The sequence below is a fragment of the Atractosteus spatula genome, chromosome 6 (assembly GCF_055471065.1).
Source record: "Atractosteus spatula isolate fAtrSpa1 chromosome 6, fAtrSpa1.hap1, whole genome shotgun sequence".
Classification (NCBI taxonomy): domain Eukaryota; kingdom Metazoa; phylum Chordata; class Actinopteri; order Semionotiformes; family Lepisosteidae; genus Atractosteus; species Atractosteus spatula.
The window spans coordinates 13,503,479-13,530,176 of NC_142711.1; the positions used below are offsets into that span (position 1 = coordinate 13,503,479).

At 38.0% G+C, this 26,698-nt stretch overlaps 1 protein-coding gene across 1 annotated transcript; it reads right to left on the bottom strand.

Moving 5' to 3' along the window:
• Positions 1-1,452: 1,452 nt before the first annotated feature.
• On the bottom strand, positions 1,453-4,799 carry LOC148831845 (pancreatic progenitor cell differentiation and proliferation factor-like protein). The gene is made up of 5 exons (XM_088919586.1): positions 4,607-4,799; positions 4,318-4,404; positions 4,091-4,180; positions 3,515-3,608; positions 1,453-2,846 (listed from the first exon to the last, which is right to left on the bottom strand). Exons 2-5 carry the CDS (start codon positions 4,370-4,372, stop codon positions 2,834-2,836), a joined length of 252 nt encoding a protein of 83 aa, XP_088775712.1. The 5' UTR covers positions 4,373-4,404; positions 4,607-4,799; the 3' UTR covers positions 1,453-2,833.
• Positions 4,800-26,698: the final 21,899 nt, after the last annotated feature.

The window sequence follows — 26,698 nt, forward strand, 5'->3', positions numbered from 1 at the left end:
CTGCTCTCCTCCCCACTGATAGTTGATGTGTGGTGAGCGTTCTGGCGCACTATGGCTGCCATCGCATCATCCAGGTGGATGCTGCACATTAGTGGTGGTGGAGGGGAGTCCCCATTACCTGTAAAGCACTTTGAGTGGAGTTTCCAGAAAAGTGCTATATAAGTGTAAGCAATTATTATTAATAGCTACAGGTTTTCTGTCATTTTAATGCTCACTGGACTTCCTGATAAGTTTTTCTCCTTAATTTCAATGGATCAGTGTTTGTGTTCAATTATATAATCCATCCGTCCATTTTATAACGGCTTTATCCACTACAGGGTCACTGGAGAGCTGGAGTCCATCCTGGCAAGCAATGGTAGGATGCACAAGGTAGGATACACCCAGGACGTATCCAGTCATCACAGGGCAAACACAAACGCAGACAAACTCACGCCAGGGTCAATTTTCCCAGAGGCCAATGCACCTACCAGGTCCATGGTCAGCGGGAGGAAACTGAAGAACACTGGCGGAACATACAAATTCCACGCAGAGAGCACAAATGAGCACAAACCCTAGGCCCGAGTGGTATAAGGATGCAATGCTACCCACTGTACCACCATGCTGCCAGTTACTTAATCATTAATATTAAAAGCACTGTACAAATCAATACTTTAATAGTCACATTTTATTTGTCAAATGAATGGGTCAAGAATTCTTTTCAGTTTTTGGTAATTTATGAGCTGTAATAGAAGACTGCAATATTGGCACATACATTATTAAGGTCTAACCCTAAAATCCAGTTTGTCTCTGGTATATGACTGCTTCAGTTCACAAGCAGTGATGTCTTCAGATCAAGATTAGGGTGAGAAGGATGTAAAATGACTGTACCTTAACACCTCTTTCCCTTACGCAATGCCATCAGAATACACTGCATGCAGAAGGCACAGGATATATTTACGGATTAGCTGTCCAAGAAAGGAAGATTTTTTTGCTTTTCTGTACATCAGTAGTCTTTATCCCCCCTATCAGTTTATCAAGCATTGGATGTATTATTGTGGAATCTCTTTAAAAGTGGTTTAGTTCAGAACACTTCAGCAATGGCATTTTGGAAAAAGGGTTTCACTGTAGAAAGCTTCTAAATTGCTGTACATCCGTCTCATAATCCATTCTATGAAATAGCAATTAAACTGCACTGCAAAGTCCTCAATATCAAAAACTTATATTATCCATCATATGGTCCCAGGAAAAAGATATACACATCAATTCATTTTCAATAAGCACTTAGTCCACTACAGGTTGTAATGACCTGGACCTTGACCCCAACAGACAAATGGACACAAGGCAGGCTAGAACCCCGGCTGGGACACCATTCCATTGCTGGGCACATAGACGGGAGATAATTCAGAAATGGCAGTTAAACTTGACAGTACTGTATGTCTTTGGAATATGGGAGGAAGCCAGCGCACCAGCAAAAACATTCTTATATAAAAGTTTATTTAAATTGTACAAGGATACAAAAATTAAATACAAAAACATGAAAATTATAACATTTTTGAGTAAAAGATTTAAGATTTGTGCACAGGCTGAATCAATGAAAAGAGTAAAACTAACAATGGCAATTTGCTTCACTTAAGGGCATTGAAGTCATCCTTAAAATACCAGGATATTAAACATTAGAACAGCATAATGCAAAAAGGAGCAAGATTTATATATACACATACCAAATTAAGCAAACTGTTTCGCAAAAATGTCAAGTGACATTACATCCATTTCACCAAATCAGTGAGAGCTTTCCCCAATATCATACACACAAACTGGGTCATTTTTTTCTGGGAATAAAAGAGGTTTCTTCAAATAGGACATCTGGTGTGCAACAGGCACTATTTTATGGGTAGATGTGGATGCTTAATGTGATTCAATAGAACCTGTACTATTATTCTAAAAAAATAAATGCATGTTGTCAAAATACTAATAAAAAAGAGCATCTCAAAGCAAATGTTACAAGAGTCCCATATCCTCTGTTCTTCAAGGATTAACACAGCACTATCTTTCAGTAACTCACCGTTTCCAAATTTGATACACAATTATCTTGGAACTATTCTGAAGACCTAACCCAGGTTGAAGTGACTAAAATACTTCAGTGACCATGCAGATTAAGGTGTATCTACACCTTAATATTCATATTTTAAAGGTGGCAAATTATACAACACAATCTACTAGTAGTCACCTCCACTGTGCACTTTTGACATTCAAGCAGATTTAATTTCTAGAATTAAAAAAAACTAGCACAGATTTTATTTTAAAATTTAGGTCAGGGTATACCAATGCAATATCATTTAAGACCGTAAAATATAACCAACTCTAATATGGTCATGGCATATAGATAAAAAGTTCAGTGCATAATCAAACTGCCCCCACCTTGTCTATAAACTTGAGGCCAACACAAGTATAGAGTGAATGTCAAAGTCTTGGTATGAATTAAGTAGGTCACCTAAAACAGCACTTGTTGTCAGGTTCATATTTTTAAGTACAGACATCAAGCAGATTACCGTTTCAGTTTGCAAACTACCTGGCAACATATCAACAGCAAAGCTGTATTCAGTTTCTGGGTCGTGCAGATGAAGTTCAGTTTTAACAACCTGAAACATGCTGATATGACACTTGGCAACCAAAATAAAAGTGTCTTTGGAACCTTGCAGATCTCCTGCCTCTCACTTTCCTTATGCACCACCCAGCAATTTGACAATTAGCCAGCAGTCGGAGTGACAGTCAAGTCCAAGAGAAGCACGACGTGATTCAGCAGTCAGAATTACTCCTTAGTCCTGCAGTGCGCAGGAACAATCTTCAGCGTGCATTAACTGGTAGAGCTGCAGAGAGACAAAAGAAAGCTTACACTTCAACACTGGAAACACCAAAATCTCTTGCACAACTTGTCAAAGCTTGAAGTAATGGATGTTAAACTTTGTAGCAAAAAAATTCATACTGTCCTAATAAATTCAGGCAAAACTTGTATGAAACTTTGAATAAATGCCTAGAGGCAGCAAGATACTGAGGTTCATTAGAAAACATTAGGTAATGTTTTATTTACCCAGAGTAGACAGTCAAGATAATTAAGACTGCGGTAGCCAAATTAATTGCTTTTGGAAGTATTACTTTACAACACAAGAAACTGTAAATATACTGTACTTTAAACCAGTAATTTTATTTGTTTCATGGACAGGTGCATCCTGCTTTCTATCAATACACGTATGACACTGAACAATTGATACTGTATGTTAAGTTTCAATCTTGTACTCCATATCATTTGTGCTGGTGTTTGTTAGCCGAGTTGCACTTTGTTTTCGGCATTTTCCCTTAGACCTGAAATGACATATTATAGCACCCCAATATCTAGAGATACCCACTCTCAAGTAGACATCTACACTTCACCTTCCTTTAGATAGTAAAAGTTGTTGGATATTCTACCATCTGATCTCCTCTAGGAATGACTTGTACACCATTGATATATTTTCATTGCAGTTTACATCATAGTTACCTGCTTGTAGGAGGTTCTGAAGTACCTTGATGATATGCTTCACAAACAAAGAAGTTCTTCAGCCACCAGCACTTCTCAAATGGAACTTGTATACCTTACCACCGCAACACAAAGACACAGAATTGAGAAAACTGGCTGCCCCAGTTTGAGGCTTAGTTTTTATTTTGCATTCTCATATTTTCTCCGAAGTCCGGGAAAGCATTTACATGTGCAGTATACAGGTATTCTGTGTTTACAGAGAGTGAACCAATAAACAATAGGAAATGTATTTAGATTTAAAAAGACGAAAAAAACATCAACACATTTATAAATCAGTAACATACAAGTATTATTTTGATCATTAAAAAAACATTTTATAACAGTATTCTGGGTGTAAAATGTACCTACACAAAATAATACATGCATAATTAACTGATATCCCATTATCTTCATATTATCTGATCGGGACAAAATTCACCAGTAGCTTCAATTACTGTACAATTAAATTATTTCCACTAAAACTATCAAATTAAAACGCAACCGCAGACGTACACAAATACATAAGCAAAACCTTTAAGCAGAACTCTCAATGCATACCTTGTGAAACAGCGGCCTTTTCATGATCACCAGAGTAGTCGCAACAGGAAGAGCTCGTAGATGAATTGCTTGAAGTAGAATTCAAGCGAGCTACAAGACAAAAACGAAATTTTGGCGTTTTGTATCAACTGTCTATAAACAATCAAACTGCGAAGGAATCCAACCAGAACTACGTGAGCAACCTAACTAGCAGTAGATCAATACACTTACAAATAAATGAAACTTACTTCGGTAAAACTGATTTCTTGCAAGAAGGCAGCCAGCCGATGGAACAGATGCCATTTTCAGTGCTGTTCACGGTTGCAAACAATTACCTAGAAAGTAAAAATATCCGAGTTGGCATAACAGCTTTAAATTAAGTCTGCAAATACGTTGACGCTAAGAAAAAAAAAACCTTAGCACGAAACTGAAAACTTATCTGAAACTAAGAAATTCCCGTTTTGATTACAGTATAGAATTTTACAGAAATAAACTTCGTACGCAAAAAAAAAAACTATGCGTTTCAGCAAGACTTACATTGACTTTTCAGCGTTCGTCTTGGTCAGTCACTTTGTTTTCTCCCGAGACGTTTTGAAAGAAGGCGCAGACCCCGCTGTTTTATAAAGCTTGGGGCAGGGCTGTAAATAGTGAGCGGCAGGCTCGCACGTGGACAGAGTGCCGCAGAAGGAAACAAACTGGATGGCTGCGTGCTACAGCAGCACAAAGGGCAGCACGGGTCTCTGACTGGAGCAAGGACGATGTGTACTTGGCGCAAAATAGAATACGTGATGCATTTCACGGCTACGCCAACGAGGCATTCCCTCTTAACGTAATTAATACGGTAAATGCCAATAGCTTTTAATTTGACTTCTAGGGATCTTACAATGAGATACAGTGCATTTCTGTTTTCACTATAATAATATCATGTTCGTTCTGAATATCTGACCTTTTGAGCAACAATGCATCACAAAAATAACAATCCTGTGCAGGGTATCTCCGTTGCTTTGCATTCATTAATACACTTTTTTATCTTTTTCTCTTCATTAATACTGTGAGGTAATGATGCGGGCTTCCATAAAACTGTGAATGCACAGAAAATGTTTTATTACAATTTTTACGTGGAACTGGCAGGTACAGTACTAATACTATTTATCACTTTAATGTGAAACGTTTGCTTACTCAATGAATATTGTGGCAAGCCAGGTTCCGTGTAGGTGGTGTGGGGAATAACAGGCTGGGGGCAACTGCTTCAGGCTCACTGACAGGTTTATTGTCCTTCTCGTTACAGTGGGGCGTGCTAGTCATGGTGCAGGAAAATCGCTGTTAAGTTAAAGGGAGAGAGAGAGGCGCAGGCATGCTGTGGATGCACATGAGGGGGAAGAGAAAGAGGATCTCTCCCTGTTTTTATAGAGGGAAAGGCAGGAAAGGGTGAGTCTTGAAGGGTCAAGGGGAGAGGTCACGGGGACAGTCCAACACTGGGGGTGAGGAAAGCCCCTGAGGGAGACTTCAAAATTCCAGAGTTTGGCTGACAGTCTTTCAAGTTCCTGGGAGCAGCAAGGGTCTGGTGTGAGGAGGAAATATCGACCTCAGGGTTATCTTTTCCAGTAGAGGGAACCTACTGTTGGAGCAAGTGTGGACTATTGTCCAGGCAGCATCCACGGATCCCACAAAGCTCGACTTAGTAGTCATGGACAGTCTTACCACGTCTCTGAGGGATGGGGGGCAAGGGGGGCATCCAGCTGTCTTATCCTCCACAGGACACAGAGAAGCCTGCACCCACTTTCTGACCTTTGTGAGCCTGTTTGCTATCTGTCCTCTCTGGAGAGCACAGGCTCTGGCTATGGGTTTATGCAGCGGATCTCAGTCTTATCCCCTTTGCACCCACTCTCTGCCCATCCCAAGTCCAGTTTCATTTCTCTTGCTGTCCTCTTTGGAGGGCGTGGGCACTAACAGCAGGTTCCAGTGGCTTGAGGTCGGTTTGGTGCAGATGCAGAACAAGACAATATATTTCCCGTAATGGGGTGATGTCCATAATACAAAGAGAAATCATGGAATGATATACAGTATACAAGAAAAATAACATTGTGATATTCGTAATGAATGCTCCCTTTTTGCTCTACATTTCAGTGACTTGGGCAAGAAAGATAAATAAAGGCACTTTTCGATGAACACAAAACGGATCTAATGCTCTTTTTGCAGGACACACTGAGTGGGTGATGGCATACTGTATAGCATTCTCTAGCATGGCAAGAGGTGTGCCCACAAGGCTTTGTGTGTATACACTAAAATGCACTGTTGTTCTGACCAGAGTGTAGTCCAGCCTTGTACCTAGGGCCGACTGGATTAGGATCAGAGGTGTTTTATCAGGCATTCTACTATTGTTAGATACAATATGTACTGTGTATATGCTGTAAACGTATTGTAATATGTACTGATTAAGCTAAGTGTAGAAAACTCAATCCATGCTGCTCCCCAAGGACTAGTTGTTGTGAACTCCTGGAACCAGTTTCTTAATGATGTGAAGCTCTGGATCTCGAAACATACTGATAGTAGTCATGCCCTTGCTGTATATCAGATTCAGGCATTTCGATAATTAAGTCACATGTTGGGCATCCAATGCAGTTAAAGGATAACTCTGGGAATTGGAGCCAGGAATTCTTACAGTGCTACAGAAAGTCCCTGAAGGACACAATTCGGGAATAAAAAAGAGTGCCGGGCACTCATGTTTTGGGAACATTGGGTGTGGGTTTTTTTTTGCGCAATAGTTGGTGAAACAAAAAAAGTATCTAAAAGATTCAATGTTGTTCTGAAACAACAAGATGTTATCAAGATGGAAGGAAATTAGGACAGATGCTATGATACAGATATTATTCTACCTCCGAAATTTCTACATTTGTTAAATTCTTAGGGGAAAATGCAGCTTTAGAAATCACTGCCTTACTGAAATAGGGTGTGCATTCAATAATATTTTAAAAGAAGTTACATTCCCCAGAAATGTGACCACCTAGTGAGTTTTATAAAGAGTGGTGAGAGGCCTTTTTGTGTGGAAGGAAGTGATGCTCATGATTCCCCAGCAGCTAAAAGTGGTGAGACAATGTTGAAGCCTATTCATATGCAATGCCAGATATCTCTGGATCCAGTGGCACAAAGTTTCATTGTCCCAGGATTGAGAAATATTAAATATGTTGTAACTTTGAAATCTCGGTGAAACTGCTTTTGTGACAGTAGCAGAGAATGCTACTACATTCTTGCAGCGAGTCCTTGGGATTAGAAGGCTCTAAGAAAGCCCGTCACCCAAGTTTGTCACAGTTTAAGAGTAGAAAGAGTTGCCATGCACAAGCTGGAACAAAGAAACCAAGAAAAGGGAGGACATTGAAGTAACACCAGCATGTGTTTGAGTTATTTTGGTTTGTGCAATCTCTCAAACAAAGCCAGGAGAACCACATGGAAGTCTTGACGTCATGTGCAAAGTTTGTTGGCTGCACTACCCAAGGCAGGGGTCTTCCACAGGGGCAAAGGCAAAGAGCTTGAATACCTGTAGTGAACAGAGCAAATGAATGACCAATGATTCCTTTCCCCGGCAGTTCTTCACCAGGGCTAAACTACTAGATTTTAAGTAGGAATACTTCTAATTAAAAACGTGAAATAATTTTAAGGGACTGATTTTAAGTGCTGTGGCAAAGCACTCAGAGCTCTCATACTAATTAGTGAACATATCAAATGAATGACTAGGTGTGTGATATTTCGAGTGTTAATTACTTATTTCCTACATTTCTGCCCCAGGACAAAAGTAATGTATTTTAATTACAATCATGTTTACCTGACAGACTACTCGGGAATGAAGTGTTGATGGCTGGCTTCAAACTTGCCTTATTATGGAAGTCTGGGTAACTTTGTAGTATACAGTACTAAAAGGGATTTTTTTTATTGTTTACAGAAACTTGTAGAAAGGATTAAAAACAGAACAGTGTGATAAATAGATTTGTGTGATCATTTTAAGAAAATGCTAAATGCCAAAACATCTCTTTAGTTATTACCTTATTTCATCCTTGGAGACTGGAGACTCGGTACAACCTGGAAATAGAACTATAGAACAGACCTTTAGTTTTGGTAAATAAAAGTTCACCACTGTCTATGGAGTGATACTGTATTATCAATAGCAATCAGGTTGTTTGAATCCATGCAGGGGTAGTGCTAACATCATAATACAGTTTTTTAAGACAGAAATATCCCATTAAAGAAAATATGTAAAAACTTCAGAATAACACCATATTCCATTCAGTTTTGTTGTTGACATACAGTATGTTTTAAAAGAAAATAATACAAACTACCATACAGTGGTATGACAGTGGCAGGAAAAAAAGATCATATTCCAATAGGTTTTTAAAGCACAATTATTTTAAGGTTGCCATGAAGTGTGATCTTCAAAAAAATCTTTAAAAAATTGAACATATCCGACTGCAGACATTATTGCTGTCCGTTGCAGGAAGGATCGAAAGAATATTACGAAAATTCTCATGATCCATCTTTTTGTTAAGGAACTTTTTCCTAGAATCCCACTGTGGGTGCAGATTTTCTTTACTTTGTAGTGCATGACTTGACAAGGGTGTTTGACTGTATGTTGTGATATTATGGAAGATCCTCCTGAACTATAGATATCCTCTAACGTTGGTCAGCATCCTACACCTGTTACAAGATAATATGCATGCTATTTTGAATCCACATTCAGATATTACAGAGCCCAAATAGGGGTCAAAAGTCATCATCACAATGCTATTATCAACATTTTTAAGTGCCAAGCTCCATTTCATTTCCTTGCTGGAATGCAAATGACTCACTGAATGGCCGGTGAATTATTTAATTATCACAGCCTCTGGCTCAAAGCTAAAACTATCCTGACCTCTTTTTCATGAATCATGATGAGTACCTGAAGAATGTAGAACACTTCCCATTCTCTGGAAGCTATGTTTTCAAGAAGGCTGATATTGAAAAGTGAAAAACCTGAATGAAAAGAAACCAAACCTATGGTCTACTCTACTGTCATCATTCTAGCTTTATTCTCACTTTACTGAAACAGGGGCTGAAACATAGAATATTTACGGAAGACCATTAGAAAGATGTTTTTTATCACCATCCCAATTTGCTGAATATTTTGCCTATCAGATGGAAGGACAGATAGTGTAGATTTATATCACTGTTCTCTCCTAAACAGTGAAGTTATAATCATGTGCCATCAGTTGATTTCAGGACACAAAAAAGATAAAAAAGCTCACTGTGAGCAGATTACACAATACTCACCATCTCCCGAGACAACACCTGCTAAACCTGCTAGACAGTGTGCTGATCCCATATGAGTCAGTCACCTTTGGCTTTGGCTACATGGAGCACAATCATCTATACTAAGTGATAGGCAAAAACAAATTAATGAATAACATTTAATATTTATGATTTTTAAAAAGGTGTGACAGAAGAAAATGAATGCGAAGTACAAAACTGCCTAACTTTGGTAACTCCATTGGAAATTTACAGTATGCTACTTAGGTATTAGGTATTTGATTTATTCATTCAAATTCAACTTAAGAATCTTGAAACTTTGCATTTAAAGGGGAATAGTGCTATCTGGCAAATTAGCAAAATTATGCATGAGATACTTTTCTTTGCCCTTTTGTAACTGAGCATCTAGAGTACCATTCAAATGTAATAAATGGCATTAAAGACGAATATCACAGCATACTTCACAGGTCTCTTTGTATAACTTTGCTGTATGCTGTATGCAGAGCAAACGTATCCAAGGAATTAAGTTTGAAGAAGTCATTTCACAAGAAACTATGTGTGGCCCATGAAATGGCAGAGGTTATGTGAGAGTCCCAGAGAGTTTTGAAGTCTAAGAGAGAGACCTTTTTAGAGAGTGTGTTTGAAAGCCAATAAGGAGTTTAATTGCCTGGCAATATTAACAGCAAGGAACATGTTGAGGAAGTGTAGTCAGAAGTTCAAAGAGGAGCTAAATTTCAGTTTTGAGATAATCAGTTTTGGGTTATTTTTTGCAGACTGTAAATAAAAGCACGAGTTTGTTCCTTAGACACACAAACACAGGTGTGTTTTCTTGGGACTGCTTATTTTTAAGATCCTGTTACAACACCCCAACCCCTAAGTGTCTCACTGTTGCCAATAGTAGACCTTTAATTAATCATTTATGAGACTACAACTCCCAGAATGCTATAGGGGCAATTAGAGGACTGGGAAGTTAGTCACTACTGTTTTCCATTCTGTCTGAGACTGTGAATAAAAGGATATGACAACGTTCAACAATCTGCTGAGGAAAAAAAAATAGGAAGAGTTGTTAAGGTTCTTTTGTTAGGTGTAAAATGCTTGGTTTCCTTTAATGGTTGGAAAGGGAGTTAACTACCCAACACCATAGTTATTATTGTGTATTTAATTTTATTGAGGATTCAATGGAGGGGGTTAAGATTCTTTATCCATCTTTTTTCAGTTTGTTTAAATTGTTGACATTTTTCTTTGCATTGTAAATAAAGGCCAGTTTGACACCTGTGTTGAATTACTTTGCAGTGTGGAGCTGTGTATTTCTTTCTCATAAAGGAAAAATTAAAAGTGTTTTGCTCTGGTTACCAGCAACCCCATATCATCTCAACATATATGTATATATTCAACAGAAGCTTTTAACTTAATTGCAACACATTTCCAAAGATATCAAGAAAATCCATTTACATGCATGATTATTAGGGCTTAGTTCTTACTAACAATTATATTAAATATATTGAATAATTTTTCAGTACTGTGATCAACGTGAGTAAAAACAAAGACAAAAAATTATACTTTGCAAGTATTGTTAGTCATTGTTAGTTAGTCATGGAAATTATTGATTGCTTGCCAGTGCTGTAACAAAGAGGCGTTGGACAGAAGCCAAATCACTCTCATCCTGCAGCTGTTTTTAGACACTTCTGGCTTCCCAGCAGATACTGTCGCTTTTCATTGCAGGCTTTTGGGGGTTATAAGTATTATGGAGGAGCACACCTTAATGGAGAAGATTTGGCTTAGTGAAAACAAATATGTGTGCATGTATAGTATGTGTGTGGCATATATCAGATGATATGCTGTAGGATATTACTGTACATTAGTAATGGGGAGCCATGCCCATTCTCTAATAGGGTTGACTGTTAATGGGCATGTATACTATATGTAAATGACATGTAAGGTACTGTATGTGGAGCATGCAAAGGGTAATTCAAGGATGAAAACACTTAATGGTGTTGTCCCACAGGTCTTGGGTCCTGGTTTTGATTAAGATGCTTTCTTTTTAGAGTTTGCATTATCTCCCCCATGTTTTTATTAACTCTAGTTTCCTCCTGATGTCCAGATATATGCTGTCTGTGTTAATTGGTGTTTCTGAATTGCTCTGCACTTGAGAGAATGCATGTCTGTGTGTCTGTCCAGAGTATAGTCCCGCTATGCCTGTTTCCACCAGCTTAGGCTCCATCTCAGAACAACCATCTAAGGATAAAGCAGTACCTGAAACCAAGTTTATATGCATCTTGGCTTAATGAATTTTCATAGCATTCTTAAAAAAAAGCGAACATTGCCTCATTTGCCACCGCTGAGGCTTGATTCCCATGTGGGTTTCCTTCTATCTAACCACCCCTGTTCTTACAGCTACTGCAGGTTTTTGTGCTAAATGCATGTGAATCCATCAAACCCTGCATTCTTTGCAACCCAATTCTGTCATTACACATTCAAAGAGGTTATGCAAAAAAAAAAATAGTCCTTCTACAGTGTACAATAATGAGATTGGCCTAAATCGGTCATCCTATAAGAGTGTGATTCATTTTTTATCCCTTGCTAAGTACAGATTGCATAAGGATTTTGCATGTTGATTAGGTGCTTTCTTGGTTGTGAACTTTTTTGCTTGTATCTGAATTCAGTAGATGTAACCAGAAGTTTTTGAAAACCTTAAAAATTGCTAGAATAATATTACTCGTGATTGAAATGAAGAGTTGGAGTGTAGTAAAATCAACATTTGCTATTTATTTACACTCAGTATTCTGATAGGAGGTAGTTGTTTAGGTCACCTAGTCATTAGCATCCTAGTTTTCTAGGGTCATTAGCTCTATACATATTGCATATGGTCTCATAGATTAAAACCACCTTTTAAGCTGAGGCATGTAAAGCATTTTGAAATATCACCATTTTTAATTTGTACAAATCGTATGATTCTGTGTGTTATCTGTTTTTTGCTTATTGTATCCTTTAAAATAAGATTAATCCATCTGTTTTCTAACTGCTTTATCCAATACAAGGCACCCTTTCCTGAAAAGCAATGGACATAAAGAACGATACAGCCTGACTGGGATACCAGTTCATTGCAGAGCACACACAGACACAAATGCGCAAATTCACACAAGGGCCAATCCTCCAAGAAGCCAATTAACCTACAAGGATGTCTTTGGAATGTAGGAGGAAATCCACACAAACATGAGGAGAATATACAAACTACACTCAGAACAAAAGAATATAATTAATTCTTCGTGTGTATGATGTACTAACAAGTCCCACAAACATTGTTACTTTGGGGCTGAATGAAGATCCAAACTACTGTATTGTACATATGCTGCAGGAAGTCAGCAAACCTAGAATATATCCTGTGAACCTGTAGCAAAGCATTATCAGAGGGAAGATACTGCAGGAGACATGACAAAGTCCTTATCATTGGTGAGCCACTTGGAGGTAGCTATCCAGAAATGCATCTACAAAGGGCCCACCCTCATCCAGGTTGTCGGAAGCAAGGAGAAAACGTCCAACACCAAGGATAGTGGGTTGCTAGGGATGGCCACATGGAAATTGAAGCAAGTTGTTATCCCAGGCCAGTCACCGTGGAGGGAGCTGAAGATGTTAGCCAATATAAGGCCAGAATCCAAAAAGAATTTACCAGGCAGTAGGGCAACAGGCAGAGAAGGCATAACAATGGCTGTGGCAGAAGAGGGAGGAGCAACGGTTCAGTCACCTGACTCAGGTTATATTAGTGATTTAGTATTTTACTCACAAAAAGTACCTCCAGAATTATGATTTAACTGATTTAGTCAGTTAAACAGGTTTATTATTTCAGGTACTGCCCAACATACTGTATACAGTGTATGAATGACTTCACTGACACTTTGTTTATAAATGATTACGGTAATATTAGAACTGTGTAACATTTAAGACACCTAAATGCTTAATGCTTAAACACCCATTTATTTCAAGAACTAGAATGTAGCAGATTGTAATACTTAAAAACACAGTATATCCAATGACTTAAGGTTCCCATATCTGTCACTTATTCCGCTAAACATTTTCTAAAACAGTTACTACAGGAAGTGTATCTATACTGTATGTACAAGATGGTCAACATCAGTATTTTTACCAGTGTTCTTCTTTATTAATTTTCTAACTTCACTTTTATTTTTGGGCAAAAAGTTTTTGCTTCCCAGGTCTGAAATTTAGGTACAGCACTCAAGTTCATAAGCTCCAAAACATCCAAATCAAAATTGGTGATATTGTGTAGTTCAAATGTTCATATGAGTTTTTATGCCAATACAATTACAGTGATACATACTAACAACGACCATATTTTGAGATATAACTTAAAAAATACTAGAAAAAATACCAGAAATAAAATGATAGAACCTATGGCTTAACTTTCTTCATGTTCAAAGATAGTTTGTATTTAATGAGGTTTAAATCTGAGGAAAAAATCAAGAGCATTTTCTGAGATAATGCCAGAAAGTAAAGAAATATAATTAGATTCACCAAAATACAGTAATCCGATATCTTAAAGCATAACAGAAATGATAGAAAGCACATATAGTAAACAATATGGGCTTTTATTATGATACTAAGAAAACGTTCTCAGTCTGCAATATTAAAAAAGTGTTAACAGACTGTTGTGACCTGTATCCTATTGGGCTCCATGCCCCTTGTTTGTACAATACTTAAGAATGTTTTATTTTAAGCAGGCTGTGCTGTGACTATTTATATAAGGGTTCAACTGTGTTTGCAAATATAAAAAAGGACATGACTTGGAACAGATTTGAGTTTAACAGAACATGCCCTCTTTATATAATCCATGTAAGACCGCATATAATCTAGTCATGAAACTATAGAAGAAAAAATGTATGTTATTTACATTACGTAGACAATGTGGGGAAGCAATAAAAAAGGGAAACATAATCTCATGATATCCCGTGAAGCTAAAATTGCACGATGTACAAGTAAGATCTAACTTATAACAGCGTGAATAGTTTTGGCCACTATATTACAAAAAATAAATTAGTGCTTTGTAATTAGTCTGGAGAAGATTTAGTACCCATCCACAAAAAAGATTGGAAAAACTGGTTCAAGTAAATATAGACCAATAAGTCAGACTTCTATTACATGTAATAAATTACATAAATTTACACCGTTTTGTTTACACTTCTACTTTTCTATTTGATTACTCTTGTTTTGTAGGAATAGGTTGTAGTGGATGTGGCCGTTCAAACATTTTGATATTGACACTCCCAGTCATACGGAGGTATTAATAAAAGTAAAATAGAAAGGCTTCTTTCTATAGAAACTTCACTCAAATTACACTTTGAATAATAATGATAATAATAATAATAATAATAATTTTGATGTCTTTAGAAGACATCACCAGAACTGTGACTAGAGAATGTTTCAATTGTAGGTAAGTGGAACAGACTTCTTATCCTGCTCTTATAAAGAGCACGGGTACTGGAGATAATTACATACTCCTACAGAAACTATTTAAGATGTCTTTTCTTGCTCACTTTCAATACCATAAAAGCCAAATACTATAACACTTTTGCATTTGTAAGAAAGAGGTGGGAGTAAAAAAAAAATCCTGAGCTATAGGCTTTCTGCATGCTTGGAACAGAACTTTGTCTGGCAAGAGTCTGGGCCATTATGAGCTTATGTTAACCATAGTGTGACTGTTATAGTTATTGACTGTTCTCACTGGATATTATTGTTTGGTTATGTTAATATCTCTTATTTACTTTCTGCCTGGTTTGAACATCTTTATCTGTATATTTATTTTTATGCTACTCTTAAGTCTATATGGATAATCAATCACTAAGGCTAACATGTTCTTGGGATTTCCTAAGGTGAGCTGCAAATAGGAAAACTGGTGTCGAAACTCCTTAGCCACAGATGATAAACATCTTCCCTTGAGGGGGTAATGAATATCAGCAGTAGAAACTGAAATGGTAGACATGGTTAGTGACTTTTTAATAGTTAATGGTTTTCCAGTTTGTCAGAGCACCTACAACAGGAAATGTGTATATATAGATCTTGTCTTTTCCAATAATCAAGACAGAGTGAGAAAAAACAAAGGTGAGAAAACCATTAGGCCTGTGATTATAATGTGGTGCACTTTGAAGTATATTTTGAAACTACAAGTTGAGTCCAAAGCAAAAGTTTACAATTTACAAAGTCAGCAGACTTTGAAGGAATAAGAAATGGTTTGAGAGTAAGCAAGACAGGATAGGATAGATATGGAATCAGTGGAAAAAGTATGGAAACACTTTAATAATAATTGCTTACACTTATATAGTGCTTTTCTGGACACTCCAGTCAAAGCGCTTTACAGGTAATGGGGACTCCCCTCCACCACCACCAGTGTGCAGCCCCATCTGGATGATGAAACGGCAGCCATAGTGCACCAGAACTCTCACCACACGTCATCTCTCAGTGGGGAGGAGAACAGAGTGATGTAGGCAATTTTATAGATGGGGATTATTAGGAGGCCATGATTGGCAAGTGCCAATGGGAAGTTTGGCTAGGACGCCGGGGTTATACCCCTACTCTTTTCAAGAAACACCCTGGGATTTTTAATGACCACAGAGAGTCAGGACCTTGGTTTTATGTCTCATCCGAAGGACGGTGCCTTTTTACAGTATAGTATCCCCATCACTATACTGGGGCATTAAGACCCACATTAAGCATTAAGGCCCTTGTAGAGCCCTGGCCTTCTCCACCACCCTCCTCCATGCGTCTCGGTCTTCGCCATCCTCTCACTCTCAGCTTTCTGAGGTCTTTTTCAACATCGTCCATCCATCTCTTGCAGGGACGCCCTTGAAGCCCCCTTCCTTCCGGCTTTTGAGGGCAGGCTCTCCGTACCCCTCTGGTATCGTCCATCCGCTCTAGATGGCCAAGCCAGCGTAGTCGTGCCGCTCTTACCTCTGCGGTTATTGGGGGATCCTCATACAGCTCATAGAGCTGGACGTTAGTTCTTTTTTGCCACTCTCCTCCTTCCTGGACTGGCCTGTAGATCTTTCAGAGGATCTTTCTCTACTACGTGTTTAAGCGTTCCGCATCTCGCTTTGTCAGCACCCATGTCTCCGCTGCAAAGGTAACCACAGGGCGGATAACGGTCCGATATATCACCTTCTTTATTCTCCTTGATAAAAGTCTAGTCTTCATTAGGTCCCGCACACTAAAGTAGCATTGATTTCCTGCATTGATTCTCTTTCTAATTACCAGGATGTTTTCATTTTTCTCGGAGAGTAGCGGACCCAGGTATTTAAAAGTACTGGCTTTGTTGAACTGGTAGCCCTGGATTTGGAGCAGAGCATCGCCAGTGATGGTGCCCTTCCTGGTCATCACAATGTATTTGGTCTTCGCCATATTGATGGTCACCCCAGCCCTGGTCGATGCTTCTTCCAGCTGAATAAAGGTTTCTTTAAGTGTCTGGACGTTCCTACCCAACAAATCAACATCATTGGTTCAACAAATCAGTTAGGCAAAATAACGGTTGAAAAGAAACAGGCATTAGAAAGGCCAAGAGAGAAATTGAAAAGGAATATTGCAATGGACTTAAAATATCTAATATGTTATTTCAGTACTACAGCAGCAAAAGAACCATCATGGTTGAAGTAAAATACATCCCGGACAAAAATGGGAAACTTCTAGACAATAAAAGGGAAATGACTGATGTACTGCAGTAAATGCATAATTAACTCACATATAATGAAGAACTGAACAAATAAACTCAGACAGCAGACAAACAGAGTTCTGTATTAAACAGTATGAGCAAAGATGAGGTACAAGTGTTTCAGATAATTAAAGCACTCAAGATTAATAAACCTCCAGGGTCTGATGTTATCTTACCAATTGTTTTCAAGGAAACAAGGGATGTTATTCAGAAATCATTGTTACAACACATACAACAATAGCTCAGGACAGGGGTAGTATACAGGGACAGGAGACTTTCTAATTTAGTACCCATCCACAAAAAAGATGGGAAAAACTGGTTCAAGTAAATATAGACCAATAAGTCAGACTTCTATTACATGTAATATTATATACAGTAAGCAATTCTAGGGACTAAACAAAAGGATGGCCTATTTAATATCAAGGCAAATTATTAAACTATGAAATAAGCATTATTAAAGATTGCTAATAATCTTTCTCTTTCCTCAACCAAACAACATGGGCTTCTGGAAAAATCATAGGCATGCAACTGATATATTTTAATTAATTGTAATCTGACATTATTAATTGTAATCTTTGTATTCCCTGAGTGAATGGTCAATCTTTCATATCACAGCAGATTTAATTCACAATAAACTATTGGCTTGTTATTCGTGTTTTGGTGTTCTACAAATAAATTGTGTATTGTACATTTAGAATCCATTGAGACTGTGAGTTTGTGTTTGATTGATTCCTAACAGTCGTCAATGCACTCTACCATGCTAATTTTTAATAGTTTTAATAAATTAAAAACCCTCACATCACTACAAGTAAGTCCTGTAAGTCTTAGTAAATCATCCACATGGACTTAGAAAAGGAATTTCTTGCTAATATCTTGCAACTTGTTTAAATTTTTTATATCATGGAAAAGTCTTTGTCACCTGACTTACAGATACTGTACAGTATGTTCTCTAATTCTGAGAAAGTAGATGCTTTGTTGTCTTCTCTGCATATGATCAGTCAGACTTTTAACGTATCTACCTACAGCCCATATAAGGCAGCTCCTTACGTTGGTGGTTAGAGTTGGAGTCTTTCCTTTGGTATTCCTGTCATATTCATTTTGACATTGAATAGAATTAGTATTGAATCTTAATGCTGCTTTATCTGTGCACATTTTCATTAGTGACACATGAATGATACAGTACAGTATGCAGCTAGCCACATGATGTAAAAAATATATATTAGTTAGCTAAATAAAATACCAAGGAAAGCCGGCAGAATAGAGCCCATAAACCAAGCAGAAAAGGAGATAGCAACTGCAATCTCAAGCTGATCTTCTGTGACAGAACCCAGTGGGAGAATAATAATTATGTCAAAACACCACACCACAACTGGCGAAATAAAAGCAAATTTCTCTAGATATTTGGCTCTGCATGTACTTCTATAGCCAGCATGATCCACGGGCACTGTTCTGGGAAGGACAGAGAGAAGAGCAAAAGTAGTGTTGTGAGATACACTGGTATCAATTCAGCTAGAAAGACAAGAGGCCTGGGATCTCCCAGCAGGTGAGTGCAGCTGTTAGCTGTGACTACTGAGAATCTGTACAGCAGGGGTCAGAGCAGGAATAAAACCTCCAGAGTGCAAGTCTCATGTCTCCTTGTTTCCAATAAGCCATTGTAAAGTATCCACTGCTGTTTGATTGGTCGATCACAGCTTGAAGGAACTTTACAATGTCACCTTGAATCAGTGTCCTATTCTGAAAATATATATGTGCAGTCATATACTGTATACACTACTAAGTATAAGCAATTATGTGTCTTTACATATAAGTAAACTCATTACATGCCATGATGGTTTTATGTTTTAGATGTGTTATTCAAAGTGGATGATCATAAATACCCTGCCTACTGAAAATGGGATTTATTCCTTAGATGTAAAATCGTCCATTTATATTCTGATCTGAGTACATAAAGCTGTTTAAACTGATTCCAGTGGGAGAAGGTAATACTTTGTAATACCAAATGCAATCATTGAAATGAAACAATTAGTCTAACTCCAATTTCTAACAAAATCTGTATGCTCAAAAGTATTGATAAAAATTCAAGATTAATGTGATTATCATTGATTTTGTGTTGCCTTGGTCTTTCTGATATAAATGGAAAATTAAATGGTGGTAATTGTAAGACATGTTTGTTTGTCAGAGAGACAGTACTTCAGACCTGTTATACTGGCCGAAAGAATGATGAGATAACCGTCTGCTTTGGACCTCTTCAGGGATTGTGGCAATGTTCCACCGTGAGGTGGGCCATGCTGCAACATTCTCTTTCAAGCTTTAGACAGTCCCTTGAGCAGGTGAACAAAAATAAATACAGCAATGAGAAGCCTTTGTTGTGAATCTAAATCCATACACAGCTGGAAAAAAGATGAGTTACAGGTGAATGTAAGTTTGTTTTGTTTGTTATTGGGAAAAAGGATTAGCAAAACAAAAATGTAAGAAACTATTTCATGCTGAGAAAACAGGGTAGTCTTAGAAATACTGGAACAGGTCTGAAGGGATTATCTATTCATACAACTGTCAGTTCAGAGACTTTGTGTTCATTTGTCCCTACTCAGTATTTCAAGCCTCCTTTTTTCACGCAAAATGACAATACAAGCCTCAGCCAAGAACACCACTGTGACTCATTCACTAACTTTTAAACAGATTTACAAATGGCATAAATCATACCATATTCTGTATCCTTTTTCAGATTTGAAAAAAGTAAATTGAAAAATATTATTATTATATATTGCACAATATTCTTGGTGAGTTACAATATTTCCTTGAATTCCTACATTCCATTATTTGTTTCAGTCATTTCAAAAGCAATCAGACTTACCTCATTGTATTCATTTGTGAAATGTGGCTATTCCCTTAGGAAAACTAAAAACAGTTTACAGCTCTCTCTCTCTTTTTAAATAAATGACATGCCTGACTATGATTACAGCAGATTGCCATCCGCCCCAGATTCCCTAACTGCAGTGTTTCTTGCCACCTGTGCTTCTTGGAACAACAGAGCTATTGGAAAGCCTTGGAAAGGCTTACTGTCTCCTGCCATAAACTGTCCTTGCCAGTGATTTCTGCTGCTAATGCACATTGGCTATAGTTTGCTTCCCTTTCTTCCAGAGAATAACAGTTTGCACTTGCCTTTGTTTAACTATGGAATCTTTTCAAAGAGCCGCCATGCATTTTACATTCAGGTCGTGTGTCTTCATCATGTGTTACAATGTAAGATGTATGACAACTTGGGTGTAAAAGGATATGAAAAAGAGTTGTGAGTGATAAACAAATATTCCAACATCTAAAGAACAGCAAAGGAAAGTGTCTCTAACACAATAACAGGAAATTTACAGATGATTAAAGAGATCCAGTGAGTTGACTTTATTGAAGCCTTTGATGCTTTGAAGGATTTTGCCTAAATCCTCATGATGTGTGCTCTTTGTTTAATCCAGTGCCAAGATGCATTAATACACCATTAAAAGTTAAACTGACTGCATAAAAACAGTAAACCTTGGTTTACCCAAACATACAGAAATGACAGTAGAAACAAACAATATGAATGTCTGTATTTACAGTATATATACTAATGGAAAAAAGAAATGCACTTTCTGGAATGAGAATACTGTAATTATAGCGTATGTACTTTCACAAAAAGTTGTCAATTTGTTTTAAGCCCTCTGACCAGCAATACAGCTTGTGCAGTGATGCATTGCAACTAGCCAATCACACAAAAGCTCGTTAGGTGCACTTTTACCCAACAAGGTCCAGGTGGTACAATGCGTGATCAGATCACCTTTAAAAAGGACTTAATTCAAAGCTTAGGTCACTGCAAGAAAAAGGCCACACTTAGTCAGTGCATTCCATAATGCTTCGATTGTCACCAGAAGCAAGGGAGAGGGCCATTGGCATGCTGCAGGCAGGCATGTCATGTGCCAGCGTTGCCAGACACTATGGAGTAAGCCGCTCCACTGTGTCCCAACTGCAGAGAAGGTGTCAGCTGTCCAAGATCCGGTTGCGCTCGAGTGACCACACCAGAGCAGGACTGACACATCAGATTGGTCCATCTGAGAGATCGTTTCAGATCTGCCACCCGTACTGCTGCTGAAACTGCCGGCAGACACAATGCCCGCATCAGTGACAGCACAGTGAGGCTCCATGCTGCTGGCCTTAGAGCAAGGCGACCTGTCAGAGGCCCTCTGCTCACACCCCCTAGATGTCACATCCGACTGGCTTGGGCCAGACAGAGGCAGTGATGGACTCGTCAGCAGTGGCATCAGGTCCTCTTCACGGATTAGTTACTCTTCAGCCTTTTCCACGTAAATGGGAGGTCCAGAGTTTCTTTTTTCCATCAGTATATATATATATTGAGACGTTACCAAACACATTTGAAAAATTACACAGTTAGCAAAGATTAAGACCTTCCATTTTTAGTTGAGGCATCATTCCAATCAAGTCAGTAGTTTTCACCTTCAGTCTCTCAGAAATCTGTGGTGATGGAATCTCATCACCTCTGTAATTCTCAGAAGTCTCTGAAACCTCAGAGTTCAGTACATGGGTGGGAGAAGGGAAACAGGGTTACTGCTTAGCAGTGTTTCTGGCACTGCGGTACATAATGGCTACTACACATCACACAGGATGGGGAGGTGCTTCATTGGAGGTTGAGATGAGTCACAACTTGGATGTAAAGTTCTTTGGGATGAAAGCACTATACAAGTAAGAGAAACATCTTTAATTTAAATCCTGGACTTTTTTACCTTTTCTGGGTGGCTGTACTTAGGCGTTTGTGCACTTCAATTTGCAGCAAAAACGTATTTTTTTATTTTAATATTTTTTCAAAGGGTGGCAAGGTGGTGCAGTGGTTATCATTGCTGCCTCGCAGCGCTGGGGCCCTGGGGATGCTATCTGCATGGAGTTTGCATGTTCTCCCCATGTTTGTGTGCATTGGTTTCCTCCCACAGTCCAAATACATACTAGTAGGTTAGTTGGCTTCTGGGAAAATTGGCCCTGGTGTGAGTGTGTCTGTGTGTGCCCTGTGATGGACTGGCGTCACATCCAGGGCGTATCCTGCCTTGTATCCTTCCCCCAATCACCTTGTATTGAATAAAACAGTTAGAAAATCAATGGATTCAATTCAAATTTGAGGGAAAAAATGTTCTACTGTTATGTTCAGTGTGTACTAAATAAGGACCAAGGTAAGGTTTTTGTTTTTAGTTTATGGTTTACAGTTTGTGGTATTTTTTTAATTTGTAATTTTCTGTTATTACATTTTACAACATTCAATTTAACTTAAGATAATTAAAAATATAAAGAAAACTTCATATCTTCTCATTTTGGTAAAGATTCAAAATATTCACACTGTGCTCCCTTCTACAGTGCTTAAACCACACAGTCAAATGCAACAGGAAACAGAAGTCTTGTGATATTTCACTCCAGCAATGTGAATGATCTGAGTAGAATATCATTAGTACTCACACTTCTCTGATACTTCATCCCAAATCCTAAATATGTGCCGTGATTCACAGATCCAACCATGAATCTGATGCAAAATTACAACATAAATGTTACAACCAGAGATTGTAACAGCTGATGTCTCAAATTCAATTTACCTTAGGGCCAGTGCCTTTTCTCAAAATCCTCATGAGGGGTCAATGATGTCACCTCAAATGTTTATTTTAAACAACTGGTGAGTGTACATTCAATTTTTTAGAAATAAAAAAAACAATGTAACTTTTTTACAATTCCTCACCTAACAGAGAGTTTTTAGTGTTTACCAGACACCTGGCAGTGGTTCAGTTCTGTCAGTTTATTGATGTTTGGCCTCAGACACAGAGCAGTTGAAACCTTTAAGATTGCACAAGGGATACAGCTGTGTTCGCTATTTGTATTTATTTCTATGCACTGTGGAAAAAAATCTCACAACCATATAAACAGTCAAACAAGGACATGATTGTTGTAAAGCTTTTATAAAGCTTTAGGCAAGATGGCGGTAGCTGTTTGAAAAACCCTGTGACATCCCTGGTTTATCTGAATTTAGTCTTCAAAAATGTACTGCACTGCATATCAAAGTGTTACATTAGTAAATGACAGTGCAGTTATATAAAAGCTCTGTTTCCACATCAACAATAAATGGATCAGAAAGCTTCTCAAAAAATTCTTTGTGGTGCCTGGAATCTGCAAACTGCCGAGGAACAGCAGATCAGACTTAGGCTAGGATATTTAGTTCTTATATTATTGCATGTCAAAAAGAAAAAACAAAGTTTCTGTTCACTTTTGATCTTCAGATTCCGATACAGGCATCATTTCATCTGTTACATGAATCTTTTCACCTCTATTGTCAACTCAAATAATCTCTTGAAAGCATTTCCCCTACTTAACACACTTCAGTGAAGTAGAGCCAGTCTCTATATTTGGATTCAATCTCTTTCAAGAAAACACAAAACTGTGCTGCAGGCCCCTTAAGGGGATGTAGTTCATATGTTTCACAACATTGGACATGACGTTGTCAAATTTCAAAGATTTATTGCAGTGCTCCTTGGTGCTTTTTGGTTTTTAGCTCAAAAATATGTGTCCTAATGCATTTAATCCATTTCTTTGGCCAGAGCCCATGAATGGTTAAGACTGCAAACTAATGTCATTGTAGGCTGTACTGTATCACTGTTTATGTGGGCCAGGTAAAATTTTCAATATCTGTTTTTTCAACACACACTTTTGACAAGCTTTAGTCACTCCTCAGTTTTCATCAGTACCTCTCCCAAATATCAAAAGTGTCACGACCACTAACCGGCTCAGACTGCATTATTTAAGCCTCCCTTACCCGCCTATCGCTGCTCGGTATTGAGTTCACTTCGTGTTGCTCTACCTAGCGTTTCTTTCCCTTTTGCCTTACTGGAATTTCTGACTTCACCTTTTGCCTTCGGACTTCGGTTCTCGTCTTGCCCCTTGGATTGTTTGCTACCTGTGACTATTTTCAGAATTGACCCTGCCGCTCTTGTTTCGACCACGAACCTGTCTCACGTTCTGGATTGTTCGCCACCAGTGCCTTAACCGGATCTTGACCTACCTTACACCTTCGGACTACGACTCAGCTCCTGGATTTGCTCTGTTCGCTTACTCACCTCCCAAGGACTCCTGCATCTGCATCGGATCCTTTTCACCACAACCTAGCCTCGTTACAAAAAGCTGCACACTGTCAAACAAATCAGTACTCTATTAATAAACTGTGATTGAATATCCACGTTATGCTTTGTTTTTCTCGATTAGCTACTCATTGATATCTTTAGAGAGCTCGTGAACACACTTTGCTATTATGCTTCTCTGATATCGATGAAAAATGTTCTCTTCCATAGCAGAAGCTATCGCTTGGCTTGGGGACTTTGCATTCGCTAAATAAATAATGTGGTTAAGCTTGATATAGGGAATAAGCTTTACTGGGGTAACTCACCTGGCTGATAAGACTGGCATCCCCTGCCCTTCTCTTTTAACAAGGACATACCAGGGAGATCCAGCAAGGGCAAAGATGAGGCAGAGGGAGGTCTGTGAAGTGGAAGAGATTAGGTTTCGACGTCCTCCCTAACTTTTGTTTAAAACTCTTCTGAGAACAAAAATATTGCTGTAGTTAAATCTTGCTGTGCAATGTTACAGTATGTAGTTTGATGTGTAATGTTATTTAACATTGAAATCTATTAAATCAACTTGGGCTTTGCAGATCAAGTTCCTATTCCCAAAAGCAATCAACAGTCTACTTATCTTACCTTGCTGTCAATTTTCCTTTCTTAGCATGTTGTTGGTAAATATTAGACTTTTTTCTTCCAGGTTATCAAATCACCTATTCTAGTCACCCTCAGGCTAACACATTTTCACAGCAATGAACTTCCACTTCTGAAAATCTTTTTTAAGTATGGTTTTCATCATTTCTAGCCATTGTTAGAAATGTGCCAACTTACGTCAGTGAGAGAAAATGGTTCTTAAATTGCTGACACGAATTACAGTGAAACAATGTTGTGGATCAATTGCAACAGGCGTCAAGCTTCTTTATACTGAGGCCTGTTTAAATAAGTTTTCTCAAAATATTTCACTAGCTGGATTGTGGAACTTGAGACCACTTTCTTAATGGACTCAGCTGCAACCATATGGTTAGAGACTTAGTTCCAGAGTCCCATAGTCCTCTGCATAAAAAGTAAGTGTCCTGGTATCTGTCTGCTTAACTCATCTTCTAATTTGTAACCACAGGTGTTTTTATTGTTAATGACATTTGAAGAAATGTTTTCATCATAAAGCACCATGTGACCATGGGGCTCAAACAGCATATACAGTACCATGACTCGTACATTGTATCTATATAGCTGTGACAGAGCAGGCCCTAGCCACTTGGCGGTCATAAAAAAAATGGAAAAATAAATAAATATACTAGACAACCGAACAGTAAGTTCTAACATGCTTTGTTTTTGTATTGCTTTGCATACACACAGAGATATATAAGACACAAAGTAAAAAACAGGGGCCATAGGGGTATTTCACAAACTCTTATACAAAATAACAGACATATACTTGCTTCCTGCAAGACCCTGGACCCCAAAGAACCAGAGCACTACTGGAGTTCACAGCTCCTACTGCTGTATGGGTACAGAGTCACATACAGATTGTGCAAGCAGACTCCATCACTACCATAATAGCTGGCTTTACTATGTCTGAAGAAAAGGTTCTCCATAACTGGAAGAGACCACTATTATAAAATACTGTAAATATTGTACGTGTGAAATGTTATATACAATGCACCTTTTTGTAAATAATTACTAATTGTGAGAGACCCTTACAGCCCCTGAATGGTTGGCTCCTGTGAGAGAAGCCAGACACATAAGATGGGGTGTTGCATGGAGTGAAGAGCAAAGAGAGGAACCGAACAGCCATATGGAAGGTTATGTTGGTGTAGTATAGTTTTGAAACCTTGTTTTTGTTATTTTTTCTGTGGTTCACTATATACAGTAGATATATTGTGTTTGGAAACATTAGATGTATTTTTTGTAAGGAAACATCTGAAATAAATACCTTTGCACTAAACTACTACATCTTTCCTGCTTGCTTTCATCAGACTGATTATTTTGGTGGTGTTTTGAGCCTATGATACCCTCACCAAAGAAGTTAGTGAGACAATACAACTAAAACTGTAGAATCCCTAACTTCTTTTTTTAATTAAGTAATGCTAAATTCCTATACTACTGATATGACACATTATGACAATATAATATTAAAGATCTGTCCATAAAAGAAAAGTGTCATTTTTTCCCATCGTAAAATTCAAACTTTGAATTATGCAGTGCCCATGAAACATATCATTTTCAAAGTGATCAAGATATTTCGTATATTCTTTATTGTTGAATGACTCTCAAAATCAAGAGGCAAGAAAAATGGTTAACTTAATTTAGCAGTCCTTTGCAAAATGTAGTAAGCTGAACGAAATGTAGAAATGCAACAGCCTATTATAGATCAAAGTATAAAAAGTGCTGAATTCACTTTAGAAAAAGAAAACATACTCTTAAAACTGTTTTAATCTCAGAGCTGTATTAAGTGCCTGATCATCTGTGGCACAGAGTGACCCACTTTTTTGACTGAAAAGAAAGGAAAATTACTTT